The following is a 21,410-nucleotide window of genomic DNA, read 5'->3' as shown; positions in this document are numbered from 1 at the left end:
CCAGTTTTTTCGTTTGTATGGTTTTTATGACTTCGCATTCCTTCCCCATCTTCAGCAGAACATCTTGATTTGTTACTCTTTCTGTCTATGGTATTTTCCACATTCTCCTGTAACACCACCTCTCGAATGCCTCAATGTTTTTGATGTTTATCTTTTTCAGTGTCCAGGCCTCCATGCCGTACAGCAGAACGGAGAAAACATAGCACCTTAACATTCTCGTTCTTAAGTTTATATTTATGTCCCGGCTGCATAGGAACTTTTTCATTTTGACAAACGATTGTCTCGCTATCTCTATTCGCCTCTTGATTTCTCTTGTCTGGTCATTAGTATCAGTGAAGCAAACCCCTAAATATTTGTAGGACGTAACTCTTTCAACTGGCTGATTATTTATGGTTAAATTCACATTGGTGTATATCTTCTTTGTTACAATCATGAATTTAGTCTTTTTGATGTTCAGTTTTAGACCATACTTTTTGGTATGGGTGTTTATGTTTTCCATCAGAAACTGTAAATTTGCTAGGTTATCTATTACTATTAGCGTGTCATCAGCGTATCGTATATTGTTAATTAACTCTCCGTTAATGTTCATACCAATGTTTTGCTCTAGGAGCGCTTTCTGGCATATTGTTTCGCTATATATATTGAATAATAGTGGAGAAAGCACACAACCCTGACGCACACCTCGACGAATCTCAATTTCTTCGGTTAACTCATTGTCAACTTTGATTTTTGCTGTTTGTCCCCAGTACAACCTGGATATGATGTTAATGTCGCGACTGTCGATGTTTTTGCTTCTTAGGATTTCATACAGCTTTTGGTGTCTGACTTTATCGAAGGCCTTCTCAAAATCTATGAAACCTACGTAGAGGTCTTGGTTTACATCCAAACATCTTTGCATTAACACACTCAGACCAAACAAAGCTTCCCGTGTTCCCAGTCCACCTCTGAATCCAAACTGTGTGGCGCTTATGTCCTCTTCTAATTTATTAAATATTCTTTTGTGAATTATGTTTAAAAATAATTTTAGTGTGTGGCTCTCATTAATGCTATAGTTCTGTGGTCTGAACACTCTCTGGCGTTATTCGTCTTCGGGATTGTGACAAAAGTAGAGGAGAGCCATTTTCCCTCCGCCGTCCTAATACCACCAAAAATCTTCTGCAACACCTTCCTTTCCCAGATCTCGATTTTCATTTCATCTTTCTTATTCATAGTCCAGGTCTCACAGGCATACACTGCCTCTGGCAGAATTTTTGGCATTTTCCTGCCCTACATACATTTTTTGCTTTTAGAATATTTTTTATTGAGCCCATTGCTCTACTTCCTTTTAATAGTCTCTTTTCTATTTATTTTTCTTCTTCTTCTTTATTCGTATTGTTACACCCAAATACTGGAACTGGCTGACATTTTCAATTTTGTAATCCTTTCCTCTCATTATAATTGTGACGAATTTATTGCGTTCTGTTATCTTACCACGCATTTCTATATACTTTTCTATATCTTCAAAGTTCTTAAACATTTGTTAAATTTTTTGTTCTTGTTAAGAGGACTACATCATCTGCGTACGCTATACATTGCTGTTTATAGGGGAAAATGGTACCCGTAGATTGGATCTTGCTTTCTCTCATTATTGTCTCCAAGAAAAAGTTAAACAGATCAGTAAATAGTGGATCCCCTTGTCTTAATCCTCTTGTAACCGAAAACAGATTTGACATACTTCCTTCTATGACTCCATTGTTTGTACTTGTTAGCGAGATTTTCAATAATTTTATTCAATATTCCTAAATTTTGTAGAGCTTTATACAACTTTTCCCGATCGATAGAGTCATACGCCTGTTTAAAATCAATGAAGAGCAAGTGCAGTCCTAGGTTTTGTCCGTAACTGTTATTTTGTATCAATTTTAAGGTAAATATTTGATCCACTGTCGATCTTCCTGCTCCAAACCCTCCTTGGTATTCACCTACTATGCCATTGTCGTATTTTTTCAATCTATTACGTATGATCTTTGCTAATATTTTGTAAACAACATCCTTTTGTTACCTTTCTTATGTATTGGGCAAATTATGGCATTAGTCCATCTCTCTAATATTTTCTCCTCTATCCACACTCTGAGTATCAAATTACATAGCTTTCTTTGCAGTGTGACTCCTCCTTCCTTTAAAATTTTCACCGGGATTCCAATCTCCCCTGCGCTTTTACCGATTTTAAGACATTTTATTGTTTGCTTTATTTCCTGTTCTGTTGGTTCCTCTACGTACTCCTCATCATAATCCTCTTATTGGCCCATTGCCTCATCTGTTTGCATCTGTTCTTCATTATTTAGCAGTTCTTCAAAATATTGTGCCCATCTGTTTAATTTCTCTGCAGTATTTCCAAGGAGCAGTCCTTCTTTATTTATACAAAAAACTGTTTGCGTGTTATTTGTTTGTCTATTTCTCTTCACTTTTTTAATGTAATGCTCCTCTGGTGTTCTTAATTTTCTTTTCAAACATTCTCTCTTTTTTGCCTGCAGATTCTTTTAGCCATAAACATCTTTTTAACCATAAATAATCAGCCAGTTGAAAGATTTATGTCCTACAAATATTTAGGGGTTGCTTCACTGATACTAATGACAGGACAAGAGAAATCAAGAGGCGAATAGAGATAGCGAGACAATCGTTTGTCAAAATGAAAAAGTTCCTATGCAGCCGGGACATAAATATAAACTTAAGGACGAGAATGTTAAGGTGCTATGTTTTCTCCGTTCTGCTGTACGGCATGGAAGCCTGGACACTGAAAAAGATAAACATTAAAAACATTGAGGCATTCGAGATGTGGTGTTACAGGAGAATGTGGAAAATACCATGGACAGAAAGAGTAACAAATCAAGATGTTCTGCTGAAGATGGGAAAGGAATGTTGGATTTCCTGGTTGCGAACTTTAAGGGAGTGGTATGGGTGCAGTTCAATACAGTTGTTCAGAGCTGCAGCCAACAAAGTAAAGATTGCTGTGATGGTAGCCAACCTCCGATAGGAGATGGTACTGGAAGAAGAAGAATTCTTTTAGCTTCTTTCCTTTTCGTCTCATTTTCTGTAATTGTTTCTTGGGTTCTATTATTGTCTTTTTCAAAGTTTGCCTTATTTTTTAGCATTAGTGCACTGTTACATTCCTCGCCGAACCAGTCTTCTTCTCTCTTCGCTCCTCTATTGCGTAAGCAAACATTAGCTGCTTCTGTCATTGTGTCATTGATTTTTCGATTTTACTCCATTCTTCTTCCAATGATTTCAATTTTTTCACCAATACCTATATAGAAGAATCGTTGCACACATAGTGTACAGACATGTGTACAATGCATTAAACACAACAGCCCTAGCCAAACATTCTCTAAAAAATAGCCATTCGTTTGATTTTGAAAATGTACAGATTTTGGAAAAAGAACAAAATTACAACAAAAGATGCATATTGGAGATGATTCACATAAAAAAAGATCCAAAGTCTATCAATAATAAGACTGACATCAAAGATCTTTCCAATATGTATCATAATTTAATAAATTGGGTTGTTTTTAAATGCATCATGGCAGATATTTAAGATATGACCCTGAGCCACTCCTCTTTTAAAATACCTGCCAGATATCATCTGTCTCCTCAATGTGATTGTGGAGGAAGCCCAACGATCAAACACATTGTTGGGTTCCCCACAAGTTCTTAAAACTTCACAGTCAATAGAATATATTAATTCACTTAATTTTTATTTGTAACTGATAAAAGTTTGACATTTACCTGTATTATTAATGTTATAATGTTTCTAATTACTATTTAAATGGGAAGAAGCCACAATTAAAGGTTAAAATACGTTTATTAACGTTTCAATTTCCACTTCGGAAATCGTTCTCAAAATACAAACGATTTTGTTTGTATTTTGAGAACGATTTCCGAAGTGGAAATTGAAACGTCAATAAACGTATTTTAACCTTTAATTGTGACTTATTCCCATTTAAATAGTAATTAATTTAAAATGCCACAAGAAAATAGCTTCAGAACAATAATAATGTTTCTAAATTTGTTGAAATTGGCATACGGTAAATAATATATAATAATACGGTATCTTTCTGTTTTCTCAGTGTAGATTTATCCTGAAACCATGCGGGTGACGCTCGCCGGAATTTCCTTGTCAATTCTCATTATCAAATCGAAATTAGGTATTAAGATTTTCTTCTCCATAGACGCCCATAAATTAGGTAGCAACCAAGAATGAACTTTGTTTATTTTTGGAGGGATATCCGATACTTCATCTCCTAATTAACTTCCTCGTGTTTATTATTTTTGTTAGTTGTAATAACACAATATAAAAATGGAAATTTTGCTTTAATTAAAAAATATATTTAGACATAAAGGAAATAAGGAAAAAGGTGAGTTAAATAGAAAATTGTTGTGTATAGACTTTATCTTTACTGTTATTTATTGCCACTTGTATCCAAAAGAACTCTCTGTTGTGTCGTGCTATAAAATTGGCAAATAGCTCGTTGTACAGGGCGCACCCAGAATGTTTCTGTGGGGTTGTTTTGGTTGGGTACCGAAATGTGGGGTTAACCCCCAAACACCCCCTGGGTGCGCCACTGCATTGCAATATCAAATATAATCTCGAAGCAATTTATAAACAGATGGAGACTATGAATATACAGTATATTCAGTTTTGGATTAGATAAATACATAGAGCGCTAAAATCGGCAACATTGCCTCGTACGAGGTAATTATAATTCTTCTATCTCCTCCGCTCCGACACCTAGACTCCTCTAGACAGAAAACGAGAAAACCATTTAATAACACACAACAAGGGATATGTAACTCCGTCCGTCGATTTTTGTTTTGGTTACGTACATTCATTTCTTATAACATAAACTCGATAAAAATACACTGACAATTATAAGGCGGTGAATTTGTATCGGTTTTTAATAATGCGAACAATTGTTTGTGGTTGAATTAAAAATAAAAGCGCATTTCTTTAAAAAGATAAAACAAAAAATAATATAAAATAAAAATATAAATATAAAAAAAATATATATTAAAAATAAAAACTAATTCCTAATAAAATAAGAAATCATTCTTTATACACTACAGAAATGATTCAAAAAATTGTCCTTCTACGACTGAACAGTATCCATATCTGTCATAAAAACTTCTGTGGACAGATGTAAGAGTTTATGCTGTAATAGAATTGGAAACTTTCTCTTATTCGGTTGCTTAATTCATCCAAATTTTGGGCTCTAGCCTCAGGATGATCGTAGATGATGCTTTTTAAATGCCCCCAAAAAAAGAAGTCCATGGGTGTAAGATCTGGAGACCGCGCAGGCCACATAATATCGCATGTTCCACTGATAACTCGATTCGGGAAAGTATTATTCGAGCGTTGTGAACTGAACAGCCGTCTTGATGGGACCAAACATTCTCCAGATTTACATCAGGAAGATTGAGAATATCGGGAAGAACATGATTCTCTCAAACTCTCAGAATTTTTAACAATATTATAAACTAACTGTACGTAAAGAATTGGTCTCCCCTAAAAAAACATAGAACATAAATCTACACACTAATCCCCAGAATTACCAACATAAAACCATTTTATTATTTAAACCTTTTCTGTGGGCGTATAAACAGACATGTTGTTTACAAAAATAAATAAAAAATCTACTAAAAATTAAATATCTATCTCTTATTGCTTTAAACAACCACTGTATAATGACAAATTATTGGCGACGGGGCAACGGTGGTTCGTGGATAGTCGACGGCGCGCAGTGTTGCCATTTATAGTTTGTATATCTAATTTAAAATATAACACACTGTATACTGATATAGCCTGAGAAATATAATATTTAGCCTTGCTTCAAAGGAAACCTCAATATCAGATACACGATTTTGGTGAAGTGTGAATGTTGCCTTGTTAGTTTTATGTAAAAACGATTCATCAACTTCTCATTTAGAATATTATACTGCCTTGTGTTTTAAAACAAGTTAGCTGTTATTTTGACAATGCTTCATGAGACACTTTTTGACTACAAATGAAAACTTTTGTATTGTTTAAAATATTAATTTCTTAAGATTTTTATCTGAAACTTTCTCAATATTCATTTTTAAAATGGATTTTAATTTTTATTATGTCGTTCTTTTCAGACGTCTTCATCGTTACCGTGGGCTACAGACCGACACGAACCACGAAACGAAGACGTTTCCTCACCTCCCACAAAGAGAGCGCGCAGTTCAGATCGGATGGGCAATTATACACCCGATAGGGGGCGAAGCCCAGCCAGAGCTGTTAGCGGCAACAACGGTCCCGAAGCAGAATCGGAAACCCTCCTAGGACAAGCGCTAGAAGGATCTGGTACGCCTATGATTAAAGAAGTAAGTTATTCGGTCTAATAATGTAGAGAAAATCGCTATGCTCGTTCGTCCTCATATTCTTTTTCCTACTTATCCTCCTCCTCTTTAGTCTTCTCATATCCTTGATAATTGCACGAATAGATAAACATTAAAAAATGCTGATAAAAAGATGAAATTGAATGATTTCTTTAAAAGTAGTATATTATTAAAAAACGTTAAGAAAAATTACAAATTATGTAAAGATTTGAAAAAGCCTTTGATATCAAACATTTTTACCTGATAGGGTGATAAAAACAAGAAGATTGTTGGAATTATAAAACACTTAGGCCCGATTGTTCGAACGCTAATCAGAATCATTTGTAGTCAAATGTTTAATTACAATCAAATACGTCACAGCAGCTGTCAAAATTATTAAAAATTGCTTATTATTATTGATTTGTAAATAAAAACATGAAATTAACATCAGAAATAGTTTAATTATGGTTTATTTTAAATTAAAACGTAAAATAATAAAATTGAATAAAATAAATCAGTCAACATAACCTCAAAATGTGACGTATTTGATTTTAATTAAATATTTGATTACAATTAAGTTTTGATTACCGTTCGAACAATCGGCCTTTAATAGTCCAGTCGTCAGAGATTTTATCTCTTAAAACGAGACGAGCAAGCTGAATTTTTATTCAGCCCCCCGTTATATATTAATTCTTTAAATAATTTAAATGCTGTCAAAATGTATTTTGAGAACGATTTCCGAAGTAAAAATTGAAACGCCAATATAACCTTTAATTGTGGCTTATTCCCATTTAAATAGTAATTACTTTAAAATGCCACAAGAAAATAGCTTCAGAACAATATTAAGAAAATGTATTGTCATTAGAAACCATTTTCTATGAGTGTAGCAACAATGGATAAAGTTATCCATACTGCGCATATAATAATACTGTCATCATGGTCATTAACAAATATCCCTGTTAAAAATAATCCTTTTTTAAATGGAAAATACAGACAAATTAAAGTTATATTGTGAATAAATTAGCAATTAATTTAAATATCACGAAAATAACTGGCTTAACTCATTGATGCTATCTGTATAAAGAAAAAACACTTACCTTTTAAATATGGTGCACTAATTGTAGCAAGTAGTAGAAGAGTAGTATCTACGCGTCGTGACGCAAGGGACACATATGTCCTGGTCAAACTAGAGGAGATGCTTACATCACGATGTCTCGATTCGAAGTGTGTTTTCTTAGTACGAGGTAGGCAGAAACTGTCATAAAATTGTACTATTTTCAAATGAAATATAATAGAATCTAGTATATTATTCGTATATGAGGTGTGTACAAAAAAGTCTCGAACAAAATTTAGTTATTCATCAATATCTATTTTGCCCCTTTCAAACTATTACTCTCAGATGTAATACACTTGTATGAATCGTCACGGCACTTTTGGTATGGACTTATTGGTATTGCCTTGAATTCTTTTAGTGATGCGATCCTTATCTCAATCGTGACAAGCCTAACCGATTTCATATTTTTTTCAATTTTGGAAAAAAATTCGCACGGCTTTAAGTCTGGTTAATATGAGGGCTAAGGCACAATGTTAGTGCTGTTTTAGTCAACAAACAACGCGCTATATTGTTATTTGGCGCTTTATCGTAGTACAATACCCAGGCATAAAACGCTGCCAAAACGTCCGACAAAATTACATGACATGAAACCAACCGATATGTCTAGATCGTCAGCAACTTCTGTAATAGTGATTTGACGATTTTCCGTAACAATTTACTTTACTTCTTCAACTTTCTTTAATTTTATTTTATACAAAACATTTAATACAGATTCGTTGATCCATGTTTGTCGATAGCACAAAATCACCTAGAGCACCAAAACACGTCTAACTGCTCTAACACGTCTATATTTGTCAAAATCAAACTAAAAATGTAATATGGCTGACAGTGTTAACATATGTTAGGGAGGGAGACATGTCTACCAACTGTTTGAGACTCCTTTGGAGCCAAACCAATGTGATGCAATTATTAGATAGCCGCAGACAGTGTGAATACAGCAAAAGACATTACATTAATATACATCTGTATAATTTACGTTTTGTGTAAAATAAATAAAAGTTACCAATCGACCTATGTTAAAATAAATTACATTCTACAGTCCATTAATTAGTTTCCTGCACACACTAACATTACAAAAATAATCGAAAATTTAATATAGATATCTCGCAAAACTTGAAAAGTCAGCTTTTTAAACAAACAGCTTGCCCTTGACTGATATCATGACTTTAGCACTCTAACTTCGGAAGCAACTCCTCTAAAGAATTGTTTTGATACCATACCCAGTCAAATTCATTAAATTTTCCTTCGTTTTTATTTATTCTTCAATGTTATCCAACTTGTAGGTGTTATTTTACAACTTTTCCTAGCTTTGCTCTTATCAATGAGCTTTAAATAAATTATTTCAAAGCGTGATATTAAATGGTGATTTGTTGTTTTCAGAAAGGCAATTCAGAATCATCAATACAAGCCCAGTCGACGGGCGAAGACAGCAATAGTAGTGATACAGCCATGAGCGACCATGGCGACGATCCCGTTACCCCAAAGACTGAACCATCCGAATACCCCATGTTAGACGATCATCATCCATTTAGCACGAACGGCGGAATAATGGACCCGACGCGGGGTCCAGGCGGATTTCACAATGCACTTTTAGGACTTCAAGGTAAATATTTGCCATCATTTGTTTATAAGAGTAAGCAAAATGGATATGGTTATGATTTTATATAAAGTTGTTGTAGGTTTGTTCGCTGTTTCTACTGTAATTTCGGCTCGCGATTTTGTAATTCTTTTCTTTTGAATTCGAACACCTCTCACGAAGCAATCACAAGGACGATTCTTTAAAGGAATAGAAGAAACAACGTTACTGGGAGATACCGTATCCGCGCAGGTAGTCAGAGGCTGTCCGCATGGGTAGTCTTATCTGTTCTCCTATGACAGGAAGAAAAATCCTGCTAACAAAGGTTTTACCAAAAATGATTACCCGTTGTCATTTATAAATGAGAAATTGCACAATGTTTAAGATAGAAAACAACAAAATACCACAAGCAATTCAGAAACACTCACAAGAAGGGATTCAAGTAAACGTAAATCAATAGATAAACCCTGAAGACCTGAAAAAGACTATGACTATATACCAATTTCTTAGTTGTGGAAGGCAATAATAAACTTGAGAATAGCACTTATTAGGGTTATAAATTATTATAAACAATGTGTTCTGGGAAAGGCCAGAGGGAAGAAGGTCTGTAGGGCGGCCTAGAAAAAGGTGGAAAGATGCAGTCAAAGAAGATCTAGAGAAAATGGGAGTGCGACAATGGGAATTACTGGCACAGGACCGACAAACATGGAAGACAATAGTAAACGCGGCAAAGACTCACGAAGAGTTGTAGCGCCATTGATGATGATGATGATGACTTATTAGGGCAATGCAAAAATGCTATGAAGGCAACTATTCAAGAATTAAAATAAAAAATGATATCAAGACAAGGATTTAAAACAAGATTGATGTTTTATCAGATTGCTGAGCAGATTCCTGGAAAACTGACTGAGAAAATATTAGAATATGGGAATAATGGTGGCAGGAGACATACTTTTTAGACTTTTCTTCCCGCATGACCAAACGGTGATCGCCGAAGATGAATTAGATCTTAACTATATGGCAAAAAACTTATAAAATCACAAAATAAACAGTGTAGGAACATACTTAGGTGTAATCTTTAATAAAAAGGGCAATAATGAAGATGATAGGGAAAGAATAAATAAAGGCAGAGCAATGTCATAAACTTTAAACTCTTGTTACCTCAGGGGGTTTCTAAGTCCTTAATTTAATGACGACTACATGTATACACATGTAAATACTTATCCCCTGGGTGCTCGTTACTCCATAAAATTATGGAGCGTCTTCCATGTCGGTATAGCCTTAACAAAGGCGTTCCTTTGTTACTAAGGTATAACTATATATGTTTTCCCTTGTGCAATGGATTGAGTTTGATGAATAAAACTTCAGAGATTCGAAGGTACAATGGTAACACCAGATACAGAGTTAAGCGTGAGGCAGTAAGCCTGTAAGGGCTGGGGACTCCCGGCAGGGAGCCCGAGCTGGTCACTAAAGACTGAGACCGGGCCAAGGTCTGGTGATCAACAGATGCCGAAACACGTATTTATACATTTGAGTTCCTACTCCCAAAGTAATGGGGGCAATTCTGTACACAATCGGCCAATAGCAGATTGATAATATTTTAATAACGAATCATAAATTAATGTTAATTTCATTGTCCATATAAGGCGAGGAGTTATGCACACAGTACAATGATTGGCCAGGGCCCTAGCTAGCGTACGGCGACATTCTTTTCTCCGACTTAGACAATCAGACGGAATACGAAGAAAAAAAAGTATATCATAGAACTGTAGTTCATACAGTTGCACCAAAAGGTTTACAAGTGTAGGTCCTTACAAGTAATAGCTAATAGACTAAGTTTATGACTACGGAAATGTACCAGAAAGGATAAAAAACGAACAAATTCGAAACAAATTCAAAATGGAAACAAAACATCGCATAATAATTGAGGAGATATTCGAAATAATTAAAAAGAAACAATGAGTAAAAATCTATATGAAAGTGAATATATTTTAGAATTTGTCGTGATTTTCTTCTTACATATTAGCATTTTTAAACACGTATAAGTGGTAGAGTATTAATTGTATGTATTTCTACTAAGTTTTGCCAAATTGTTATCCAGATTATGATCAGAAAAGAAATAAATTGTATGAAATCGGGACTTATGAATATATACGATATTTATGAACGATAATTAAGTAATTTTCGTGACTGAAGCCTGTTTGTGACATACATTGAGCAGAGTTATATGTAAATTATTACAAAAGAAACAGTTTTTGATTTAAGTAGAAAGTATACAAGAAACTATTGTTTGTTTCAGGATTAGGAGGACTTATGCCGGGACCTTCGGGAATGCACAACAGTCCTGACAATTTTGGTAAGTAAATTTTCATTAAATAAGTAAAAAATGATCCAATTTTAGACTGCTTTGTTAGTCTCACAACTAACCCTCTTATAGCCTTTAATAGGTTGTTTTATCAGGAGATCATTACAATATTTAATGCAATAACGGATTCTCGATAGAAAGAGGAAAATTTTATGTAGAGTTAACGTGCGTGTTGCCATGTTTCTGAATTGGGCAGTTTCAATATACAAATATTTCTACACTCTTCTATTTCTTTGATTCTTTTATTTCTTTCAAATATTGTTTATCAGTGATCTTTAGTAATTAGTAGTTAAATAGGCAGTTTAAATATCCCAGATCTGTTCTTCTTCTTTTTTTTTTCTTATATTAGGCCTTAGAGGCATTAAAAGCCTTGTGTCTTGTTTTATATTGTATATTCTATTATTAGCGATTGTCTAGAAACCGTTATACAACAAGAACAGAGTGTAGAACAAAAATGGTATTATATCAAAGACGTAGTGCTGAATGTGCGAAAAGAACATCCTAGAAAGAGAACAAGACTAAAGAATTGATAGCCAAGGAGATATGGATGCAAGAAAAATGTAAATTAATTGAGGAACTCAAAATAAAACACCAAATGTTAGTACTTTAATATTATTTTGCTTTGTTCTTAGATTCCGTGAGTGCGCGTTATATCTATCAGTTATTTTCTATCAGTAATATTTCAGCATGCTAATCGAATGCTCATTCTTTCATTTCATTTCTGTCCTGTATCGGAGACTGACAAGATGGTAAGGTACCAAATATAATTATAAGAATGATAGAAATGGCAATGCGAGATTCCCAAGTAATAATAGACACCGGAAGAGAAAGAACAATAATAATAAAAATAACAAATGCAGTAAGACAAGGAGATGCACTCTCAACGGTACTACTTATTCTATCACTAGACAAGATCACATATCACTAGGAACTATAAACAAGAATGCAGTACAAATAATAGGATATGCGGACGATATAACCATAGTTGCAACAGATAAAAGGGTATTAAAGAATGCCCTTTGATTTGCCTTTTGTTCCACAATTTTTTCGGTAAATAAATTTGGCAGGGCTGTATAGAAATGTATTTTTGTCTTTCGGCAAGTTTGGAATTAACGTCTTCTCAAACCATGCTTTCCCTTCAATCAGCGGTTCCCTTCTTGGCCAAGAAAGTTAATTCGGCCTATTCCACAAAACCATTTTAAAAAAAACCGAGAACCTCTTTGGGTTGGAGCTTTCAGTCCAGTAGAGAGCCCTTTTATGAAGATATCTCGTGGATTCTTGATCGTTGCGTCCCCCTTTTTGACTGAAGAACCGACGTTAATCCAAGACTCATCGGTATAAACAAAGTTTACATTATTCTTCTTCCTCAATGTTTTTATTTGTCTGAGGTACTTGTGTTTCCAGGATAGGATGTCTTTTCTTTCTATCATTATCGAATATCGACCTCTTTTACCATATTTAAAACCCATGTCATTTAATAGCCTACAAAATGTGGTTTTTGAAAAAGCTGGTAGGTCCTCGACATCCTTCACTTTGTTTATTATGCTGTCGAAGGTTGGTGGTATGTTTTCCAAAAAAAAAATCATGGACAATTTTCCTTGCTCGAGATTTCACTCCCTCATCGTAAGAGTTCTCACGTGAATTGGACTGAAAACTGTTTTTCTTTCTTTTTTGTACCGGTTTTAGTTCGCCTTGCTGGGCCTCTTCGCGGATGTCATAAATTTTGCGAACACTCACACCGCACATTTTCGAAACTTTTTCCACAGTAATAGTCAAGCTGTCATAACAACAGAGGAACTAGAAAAGGCAATTGAAAGAGTTAAATTAGGCAAAGCACCAGGCAAGAATGATATCACCCCGAAAATGATAAAATTCATGGGAATAGAGGGAGTGGACAGCATGAAAGAACTATTGAATGATATCATAAAGAGAGCAGAAATACCACAGGACTGGAAGAAAGACATTATACTACCAATACACAAAAAGGGCGACAAGAGAAACTGTAATAATTACCGAGGTATTACTATATCAAGTATTCGCAAGAATAATAGAAACAAGAATAAAAACCCAAATAGAACCAACTATGGAAGATACACAATGTGGATTCAGGAAGGACAGAAGCACGCAAGACCACATATTCACAATAAGACAAATAAGTGAGAAAGTAATCAATAAAAATAGAGAAATACATATATGCTTTATTGATCTGGAAAAGGCGTTTGACAGAATACAAAGAAAGGACGTATGGAGGACATTAAAGGAAAGAGGAGTTGACAGGATAACAATTGATGTAATAAAGGATATGTACAATAATAATACAAATACGGTGAGAACCAACAACGAGAAATCCGAAGAATTTACTACAAGTCAAGGCGTCAAACAGGGATGCGTGTTGAGCCCACTGCTGTTCTCAGTGGTACTGGATGAAGCAATAAAGAAAGCCAAGAGAAGAATGAGAAAACTAACATTAGGATACTGGCAAATGAAACAGACTCAACTATCAGAGCTTCTATTTGCAGACGACATGGTTTTGATAGCAGAAAACAGAGAAGACCTACAGAACAACCTTGAAATCCTAGAAGAAAAACTGTCAAACATAAATATGAAAATAAATACAGAGAAAACAAAAACAATGATAATTTCAAATAAGAGAAAGACACACGCAATATAATTAAACGGAAAACAACTAGAACAAGTGGAACATTTTAAATAACTAGGAGCAATAATTGAATCAAACGGTAAACAAGACATGGAAATAAATGAGAGAATGGGACGAACAGGAAGCTTATTTAACACTATGAAAACAACATTTTTGGGGAAAAAAGAAATACCGGAGAAGGTAAAAACGGCAGTCGTTAAATCAGTAGTTAGACCTACAATCATCTATAATAGCGAGTCATGGACATTGTCTGGGAGACAAAAATCTCGAGACAATGCTATGGAAATGAGGTTCCTGGAATGAGGAAAATAGCAAACAGAAAGAGGACAGACAAAATACGAAACGAAACAATCAGACCATACCTAAAACTAGAACCAATAAACGAAAAAATAGTAGAGGGGCAACTAAGATGGTTCGGGCACGTGTGTAGAATGCCGAATGAAAGATTAACAAAACGAGTGTTTGAAACGAGAATGCAAGGGAAAAACAAACGAGGAAGACCAAGAGTTAGGTGGGTAGACGAAATCAGAAAAGAAGTTAAGAAGAAAGGATTGACATGGGAAAGTGCACGAAATCTAACACAAGACCGGATAGCATGGAGACAACAGTGCAAATCTTAACCCCACCAGCCTTACACCTAACGGTAGAAAGGCTTAGGACTAAGTAAGTAAGTAAATAGTCAAGCTGTAACCATTTTTTAAGTTCAGATGATGATTCAACACATTTAACAGAACACGTTTTACTTGCACACTAAGAGTCATATCATGTTTGAAATTCACGACAATACGATACTGGCAACGGCTCCATGATGTAAGTATTTTCATCCGCTTGTGAAAATGAAAAAAAAATTGAGCTTTCATAGTTTTTGCCAATAAGTTTTTGATCTAATGGCCAGTACCCAAGTCGACAAAGAGACATGTTTGCGTGGACAATGGGAATTAAAACTGATTCGCATCTCCTCATCATCATAATTGGCTCCACAACCTATGGTGGGTCTTGACCTGCTCAAGGATAAGTCTCCATTCTCTCCTATTCTTCGCATTGGCTTTCCAGTTTCGTACTCCCAACATTCTCAAGTCTTCTTCCACCTGATCCTTAAATCGTGCTCTGGGTCTGCCTCTCCTTCTCACTCCATCTATTCTTTGGTTATAATCGATCGATAAAACATTAAACTAATGTTGGGATCTGCACCCCAGTTTGTTTTACAGAAAGCTCTTAGGATATTCATAGCTTTTTCGGTTTTTTTAATGATATGTTGAATATGGTCTTTCCACAAAAGTTTTCTGTCTAAATAAGTTCCCAGGTATTTGATAGTTTTTAATTGGAAATTTGAATTGACCACAATTTATATACCCTTCTGGAATTCTATGTTTTCTAAAAAAGAAGCAGATTTCTGTTTTGGATTCTAATAATGTTAATCCATTTGATTCATAATATGAATGTATTGTTGAAATAGCTGTTGTTAAATTATTTTTAGAAATATCGATTGATTTGTCTGATGAATAGAGTACCACATCATCTTCAAATTGTAGTATTTTTGTGTTAATAAGAACAATGACTTCTAAATCTATATTATATAAAATATATAAAAGTCGACTTAAAATACTTCCTTGCGGCAGGCCTATATTGGACAGTCGATGAGAAAAAAATTTCTCATTGATTTTTAAGTAAATCAATCTCTTTGAGTACAAAGTTTTCAAAAAGGATGTTATACCTATAGGTATCCCGACTGACAATAACTTTTGTTCAAGGATATCCAAATTTATATTATCAAAAGCAGATCATATAGTATTTGTCTTCATGTTATTGTTTAGTTCGACAATGTAACTCTCTTATTTATACACCGATCATTGAATCATGCTTTAGTTAAAACAATGATGATAGTCTTTTATATAACCGTAGGCAATTGTTGTGTGCACGTATATTCCAGTGCTATGATTCTTAAATCCGGTCCTGATGCGCCGCCTCTGGCAAACTAGCAACGTAGTCTTCCGTAAGAAATAAATTGCCTATCTTACCTGCACTGCATTCTAACTATGACTTCTACTATAGCTTTTTTATTGTGATTTATATCTTCTTCTTACATTCTTGGTATAAATACTCTTTTGAGTTTATTATTATATATTCTTGCTGTGGCATATAAAATTCTCGGGTTATTGTTTTTAGTTAACTACAATAAAATATCTATAATGTGTTGAACAAAATTCAGTTTGTTTATTAACGGAGAGAGATACTTTAAAATCAATAGAAAAAATCCCTTTGGCTGTTTTGACAACGTTAACCCGCGAAAATAATGTTTTCGTGAACATTTTCGATTTCTAGATGTGGATGAGTATAAAAGGAAATGAACACGTTCCAGCGGATATTCGGGCGACTCCAGAGAAAATCCAGAGAAAGTGTGGAAAATGGAAGAAAGCTGTTTATCAGCTATCTCGAGCCAGTGTTCGAAAAAAGAAGCAAAAATAAGTGTAATCTTGGCCTTCAACCGACTTTTCACTAAAATAGGGAAATGGGAAATTTCTGCTTCGGAAAATCCTAATGCTACTTCGGTGGATAAAATAATTCTTTTATGGGCGACAGTTTAAATTGCGTATATCAAGCAATTTCAACAGAAACTACTAATATAATTAGTATATATATTTTTTTAGTAATTGGGCATTGGGTAATTGTATCCATCCACCCAGCAGCAAATTCGTAATAACGTCAATGTAGAGTTTAATATCGCTCATCCGCAGAGATCTTTCGCGCAGCAGTTTCCAAAACTACAATTGTCATTTGGATCGCCAACCTTCGAAAGGAGACGGCGCAATGAGAAGAAGAAGAGAGTTTAATACAAAAAGTATTTACTCCCGGTCAAAAAGGCGTAATTAATCAATCTTTTTATAATACAATCGTTGTCGTTGATGAATAAAAGAAAATGTTTTATGGTATTGTAGTACACCTAGTAATACAGTAGACTCCCTCTATAACGAGAACTGAAATGGCAGACTAATTACCTCGTTATAAGCGGATCTCGTTATATCCAACGACAATAATACTGTGCATACATATGAATATGTAGTTTTCTAAAACATTAACTTTCTATAGTGAAGCCATTCGGAGCAATATAAGATGCTAATAAATATTGTTTGAACGGCGTTTTTGAAAAAAAGTTGTTTACTTTTATTGTCAATGACATACGTTAAAACAAAAAATCTGTATTCTGTAAATCTGTATAAAGCGTATTTTCAAGAATAACATAAACTACTGCGTCTGCAATTGGAAGAAGTCTGTCATTTTTGACTGCTTTAAATTGTCCAGTATTCTATCTATCAAATTTTCTAAAGATAAAACAGTTTTATGCTTCTTCATTTGCGTTTTTTCTTTGGATAAAGTTTCTGACAACCTTTAAAACACTTTCCACATCTTGTCTATTAGGACCTATATTATTAGGTGTGAATGGTCAACCCCCTACAACGACACTTGTGAATCATAAATTGTAAATTTCCGACTAAGAATCATAAATTGTAAGAAGTTTATTGCGGATGGCAGTTAAAACGGGTATTTATTTATAGCTACGGTCGGGCCAAAACGTAAAAAAACACGTTTTTCAATCTTATTTTATCTCGTTATAAGCAAATTTACCTCGCTATAGAGGGTTATAGTTCAATAGAAATTTCACGTTACATCTAATGTACCTCGTTATAAGCGAAAACTCGAAATAACCGTGTTCGTTATAGAGGGAGTATACTTTATTAGTTACACCTAACAGTTTCTTTTGTTAACAAAAACTTTCATGTTATATTACTAAAAAAATTAAGTCGCTAAGTTATTTTATAACTTACTTGAAGAACCTCGATTCCTGATAACTGTTCAACTTCTTCTTCTTCTTCCTTCCTGTATGTAGGCTTTAAAGCATGTTTCTTTTTTAATATTAGCCTCCTAAATTGTTTAAGCTATCGCACCATCTTTTTCTTGGTCTGCCAATACGTCTTTGTTCATTTGGTGACTTATCTCGTGCTATTCGTACTATCCTATCCACTGCCATTCTACTAATATGTTCGTTCCACTCCTGTTTCCGTTTTGTCACCCATCCATGTATGTCTTCTATATTGCATACTCTTCTTATGTTTTCGCTTCTCTTCCTATCCAACATTTCTAGTAGTCGTCTCGTTTTATACGTATATGTTAATATAGGTCTAATTGCTGCATTATAGATTCTTGTTTTTGTGTCTTGTCTTAATTGTTTGTTCTTCCAGACTGTGTCATTAAGAGATCCCGCTGCTTTACTTGCTTTTAAGCTTTGTTATCGTACTTCTTCTTCAACATCTTCGTAACTAGTTATATCTATTCCCAGATATCTAAACCTTGTTTCTTTCTTTATTATTTTATAGTATAGTATTTGGATTTTTTTGTTCCCCTTTCTGTAGCATTGACCTTTAGGTACTGCTTGTATTATTTCGTCCATTATTATATTAAAGAGAAGTGTCTTTGCCTGTATTCGATTATAAAAGTAGATATTTTTAATGGTTTGTATAATATTGATTGGTATGTTTCTTTTATACAGTAGGTGTAAGACGTCTTCGACTTGGATGCGATGGAAAGCCTTTGTCAGGTCTATAAAACGTAGATATGCTGGTTTATTGTACTCGATGGCCTTTTCTGTGATTTGTGTTAGTACACATACGGCGTCTAGGCAGGATCTTCCGGATCTGAATTCTTGTTGTTCATCTGATAAAGTTGTTAGTTTATTGATTTTGTTAGTTAGAACTTTTGTGGTAAGCTTAAGTACGGTGTTCAGTAGATTTTTACCTCCATAATCGTTGGAGTCTTCTTTATCTCCTTTCTTGAACATTGGTATCATTATGCTGTTTCTTCATGCGTCTGGTAATGCAATATTAGTTTTTGTATAAGTTTTGTCATCTCAAAGAACCGATATAAAGCCTCGGAACCAATCAGAATCTGATAACTCATTTTAGAATTCTAAATTGCTTTACCATTAGTTCATCTGTCAATGATTCTAGTACCTACAAATTTTTGTTGTATGAAAAATTGTTAAGGTTAAGGTTCTTTTCAATGTCAAGTAGATAAGGGAGAATGAAAATTTACAAACCACTAAATTAAACACAGAATTAAACTGTTAATTTTCTTCTATTTGACCTTCCCCTGCTCCTTCCAGAGATTTGACAAATACACGTATTCAACACCACTCACTTTCTTCCATTTTATTCATCGTGCTCTATTTTATGTATTCCGTCTCTTCCGTATGTTTTACTTCATAGCTTCATAAATAGTAACTTCATCTTCAAATGGACTGCAAATATTTCTGTTGTTTTTTGGCCTACCACGTATTTTGAGGCTTTGTTTACTATTCGGATGTTTGCTGTAATTCCTATATAATATTCCTGACTAATAACACTGTTATTTGTGCCTAATTAGTCTGCTTCATCTTTCTAATAACTTTTTCCCTGTGTACAATCCATTGGTGAAGGGTAAACAGCCTAAATTTATTTTATTGCGTTAGTTTTCCCGAAAATAAACTCCCATTCCAGTTCCAGACGAGAATTCGATTCATTACAGGCTCGCCAACTGAACCGGCCCGAATCGAGGGGGAGAAACTAGGTACCTATATATTTCTGATAATAGTTTTTCGGTAATTGACTCTTGGCACGAGATGCATGTACAACAGATATTCATTACTAAAAGAAAAAAACGGTGCAATGTTTTTTGGGAAAAATTAATGGGTTGTATTGCTTTTACGAAAATACAACCGGAGCCAGCAAACCGGAGTTAATAGGTCTTTAACATGGATCATTATATAATATTTATTTTTTTAGTTGAACATGACCGCATTTCATGAAAACTAAGACATACTGTAGTACGGCAACAGTGTAGAGTTGTCAAATTACATGCTGGTTATTAAAATAAAGACAGTTGGGGTAAATGAACAATTTTCTGTCTACAAGTGACATTATTGATAGGTTTACTATCAAACCTAGAACCATATATATTAAACATTTAATTGATAATTTGTAAAAACTTTAAAATTATATATATATATATATATATATATATAACTAAAATTTGACCACTAATCATCCGAAAAGCGATTACATTGGAAAAATGGAATACGAAACTATAATTACGAAGAATCACAGAGAAAAATGTGAACGTAAATGAAATTGTCACATAAATTAAAAAAAATACAAAAAAGAGTAAAAGGTTTGGTTGTCCCTTCTCTCTTGCAAAGCTACATAATCATTATTATCATCAACGCCTTTTTAACTGCACTGCTTACTGCTGGACATAGACACTTCGAATGATTGACGCCATAGTTAATAATCAGTTGTTGATTGATCTTGTGTAGTTAAGCTGCGTTTATATATTCAGGGATTCTACAGTATTCACTGCCTTTTCTCGCTCAACCGTTCCCATCTCTCTCTCTGTTGTCCCATTCTCCATCGTTTAGGCCTCTCTTACTCATGGCGTCGTCTACTTCGTTCCTCCAAGATCTTCAGAGTCGCCCTCTTTTCCTCCTTCCTATGGGACTCCATTTGGTTATTCTTTTTATCCATCTGCGGTCGCTAGTTCTTCTTACATGTCCATACCACTTTAGTCTTTTTTGTTCTATATACGTTAGTATGTCTGTTTCTATTGATGTTTGTTGCTTGATTTCGTCATTATTCTCCTATCCATTCTTGTTACTCTGCAGCATCTTCGCGGACATTCCATCTCTGTTGCTACTATCTTACTTCTGCTTTTCTTGTTTTTAATCCAATTTTCAGCCCCATATGTCATGATTCTTCGCACTAATGTTTTATACACCTGTGTTTTTGTCTTCATATTTAGGTGTTTATCCCACCATACTGAGTTAAGTTGTCGTTTGTCGGTTGTTCTTGTTTGTTCCAATCTTTGCTTAGTTTTTTACTCTGTTGTTGCCTTTTTCGTGATTATAAACCCCAGGGAATTGTAATTTATCCTTTCCTTTGATTGTTACGTTGTCATCAATCTGTAGATCTTCTATGTCTTCTTCACTTATAGATTGGTACTCTGTTTTCGCGAGGTTAATATCTAGGCCAGCCTTGGTATATTCTTCTTGTAGTTTCTTCATCATGTAACTGAGGTCTTCTTGATTTTGTGCAATCACTACTTGATCGTCTGCAAAGCTTAACGTATATAGGTATTCGTTTCGTATCGGTACTCCCATGCCTTCGCATTTTCTTTTCCATGTAGTCAAGGTTTTCTCTAAGTATATTTTGAATAGGGTTGGAGATGTGGAATAACCCTGCAGGAGTCCTTTTGTTGTGGTGAACTCTCCTATGATTCTTGTTCCCATTTTAATGGACAC

The 21,410-nt window shown here is 34.4% G+C and overlaps 1 protein-coding gene across 2 annotated transcripts in view; it reads left to right on the top strand.

Annotated features, from left to right (window-relative positions):
* Positions 1-21,410, top strand: part of ab (BTB/POZ-zinc finger protein abrupt) — a 146,494-nt gene that overhangs the window by 75,562 nt on the left and 49,522 nt on the right. For both annotated transcript variants that reach the window (XM_072534148.1, XM_072534149.1), the window contains exons 4-6: positions 6,148-6,375; positions 8,864-9,086; positions 11,359-11,415. In XM_072534148.1, the coding sequence (XP_072390249.1) occupies positions 6,148-6,375; positions 8,864-9,086; positions 11,359-11,415 (508 nt within the window). The remainder of the gene's footprint in view (positions 1-6,147; positions 6,376-8,863; positions 9,087-11,358; positions 11,416-21,410) is intronic.

This window comes from Diabrotica undecimpunctata, chromosome 6 (assembly GCF_040954645.1).
Source record: "Diabrotica undecimpunctata isolate CICGRU chromosome 6, icDiaUnde3, whole genome shotgun sequence".
Taxonomy (NCBI): Eukaryota; Metazoa; Arthropoda; class Insecta; order Coleoptera; family Chrysomelidae; genus Diabrotica; species Diabrotica undecimpunctata.
The sequence above is the reverse complement of the archived record's forward strand: the minus strand, read 5'-3'. Positions and strand labels throughout refer to the sequence as shown.